The sequence below is a fragment of the Paramacrobiotus metropolitanus genome, unplaced genomic scaffold, assembly GCF_019649055.1.
Source record: "Paramacrobiotus metropolitanus isolate TYO unplaced genomic scaffold, Prichtersi_v1.0 Parri_scaffold0000052, whole genome shotgun sequence".
Classification (NCBI taxonomy): domain Eukaryota; kingdom Metazoa; phylum Tardigrada; class Eutardigrada; order Parachela; family Macrobiotidae; genus Paramacrobiotus; species Paramacrobiotus metropolitanus.
Genome location: NW_026570272.1, coordinates 494,562 through 496,785, shown reverse-complemented (window position 1 = coordinate 496,785; position 2,224 = coordinate 494,562). Strand labels below are relative to the sequence as shown.

Sequence of the window (2,224 nt, the reverse complement as noted above, 5' to 3'; positions counted from 1 at the left end):
TACTAAACGAACGGGCGCTAAAGCAGCAGCGGTAGTTCCTTATAATTACGATTATTATTATTCCCCAGTCGATCATGGAGCAAGTCGGAACCGCGATATGATAAACAGCCTTTCGTCTAAGTACTACGGTAGTATTGCAGAGGACTGACGCCGGCAACTGTTTTCCATCCGGGTTGATCAGCTACTTTTGTTCACTGCCTTCCGGCTGCAGTCACGCCAACCAGTTACACGTACACTGTCTTACAGTACCGAAAGATTACGGTACTGAGACCTCTACCAATGAGCATAAAGCTTGCTGGTATTCCCAGAATATTAGGTTTATTTCCTAATATAGATATATAATGCATACTGTAATTGTTATACGCATCACTTGGGCCTTAATATGTTAATGACAGTGGAGATTCTCGCTCTGCCTAGCTGACACGGTGCTGATGCGCTTGATATTTGTGAGAGATCCACTGTTTTATATTAAACTTGCTGCGGTTAAGAAACCTCATTAATAATTTTGTTATCCTAAACGCTTACTTCCATCCGGCTTCGGGGGATAACGAGCAGTCATGTCATCCAACAACAGCAGCGCCGCCACCGGCTGGAGCAACGCGGCGGCCGGCATCGCCACCGTCCAACTGCTCCTCATGTCGCTGTGCAACGGCCTCGTCCTGCTCCTCTTCTTCCGCTGCCGCCGGCTCTGGCACCCCTTCGACGCCTACCTCCTCAATCTGCTCATCTGCAACCTCCTGTACGCGGCCACGCCCTCCCTCCCCGGCCTCCTGACCGTCCTGCAGCCCCAGCGCTCCCTCCACCCCGTCGGCTGTTTCCTGTACCTCTTCGGGATGTGGGTGGTCAGTCTGCTGCAGATGTCGGCGCAGCCCCTCATCGCCGTCGTCCGCCTGTGGGCGCTGACCTTTCCCGCTTCCTTCCGCCGCCGCCATACATGGAGGCAGGCGATCATCCTGTGCGGCGGCGCTTGGTGTGTCGCCTATCTCCTAACTTTACCGGGATTGATCACCGAATTTCTCCTGTACCGTTCCGCCGGCGCCGACAGCTGCGAGGCATGTTTAATATACTTTTTCTTTATTCAGGCAATAGCCAATTAAAATAACAATACGCCTGCGCATATAGACACTAACGAGAAATTCCAGTTCACACATTAAAGAAATAACCAAAATCATTATATATATGTACAGCTGTGACTGTTCAAAGGCGGGCGGGCATATATTGCTGCTTTATAATTTAATGCAGCTTACCCAAAGTGCCCGCCTAGCTAGACGCTCGTATCCAACTCCTGAACTTCAGCTTCGCATTTAAACAAGCCGAACTTCTCACCCATATAAAGTTTGAGAATAGGTTAACGTACGGTATATGTAACGCTGATATATCGTCCACGTCATTTAACACCCGATATTCCAGGTGTCACTAAGCGGTAGTGAGGGAACCGCGTGGATGTTACTGATCCAGTGCGCCAGTCTGCTGTGTCTGCTCATCGTCCTACTGACCTACCCGGTGATCTATATAAAGGAGCGCCGACGCCGCCGCCTTCGGACCGTGGCGCTGCCGACGGTTACCCTGGAATCCGGGCCCAGTAGCAGTTAGCAGTAGTGTGTATTTTATTAGTATGCCTGTCTGACTGACACCTCTGCATGTCGGGAATGGGGACGTAGGCCGGGTGGCGGACACCCAGGTATCCGGGTGGCGGACACCTACGTCGCCTTCAACCGAGTCTGTTAATGTTAATTGCATTTGTGTATAATCTCTCTTTTGAAGTGTAGCAACAATGAGTTCTACCTGTAGTGCTGTGTGTATGAGCCCTATGGATCAGGTCAACGATGACCTTAACAATACCTATAACGATTAGGCAACGCACCGGTGTTTGACTGACCTTTAATGATAATCAATGTGCCCACTACAACAAAGCTATAAGCTAAACAAAAGGTCAAGCTAGTACAATCGCTGGATGGTCCGGTGCAGGGCTGGCTGTAGACTGCTGGTCGGTTGACTTCGCAGGGGAAAGCACACTGGCCTCCGGTGGTTGCAGCTGTGGTTTTATATACCCGCGCGGCGGAGTGGTGCCGCCAGCCGGAGGGTGTGGTCACTGGCGTTATCGCGTGGGAATGAGGCCGCATGATGCAAGGCTGAGCGAGTCTGATGCAAGGCTGATGTCATATGATGTAATCGTCGCTGACCTCGATGATGCTGATGACTAAGCCGTCCGTGACAGTCCTCC

The 2,224-nt window shown here is 51.2% G+C and overlaps 1 protein-coding gene across 1 annotated transcript; it reads left to right on the top strand.

The window, feature by feature from the left end:
* Window positions 1-557: 557 nt before the first annotated feature.
* Window positions 558-1,593, top strand: LOC129592384 (12-(S)-hydroxy-5,8,10,14-eicosatetraenoic acid receptor-like). The gene is made up of 2 exons (XM_055488403.1): window positions 558-1,052; window positions 1,411-1,593. The coding sequence occupies exons 1-2, from the start codon at window positions 558-560 to the stop codon at window positions 1,591-1,593; spliced, it is 678 nt and encodes a 225-aa protein (XP_055344378.1).
* The last annotated feature ends 631 nt before the right edge of the window (window positions 1,594-2,224 follow it).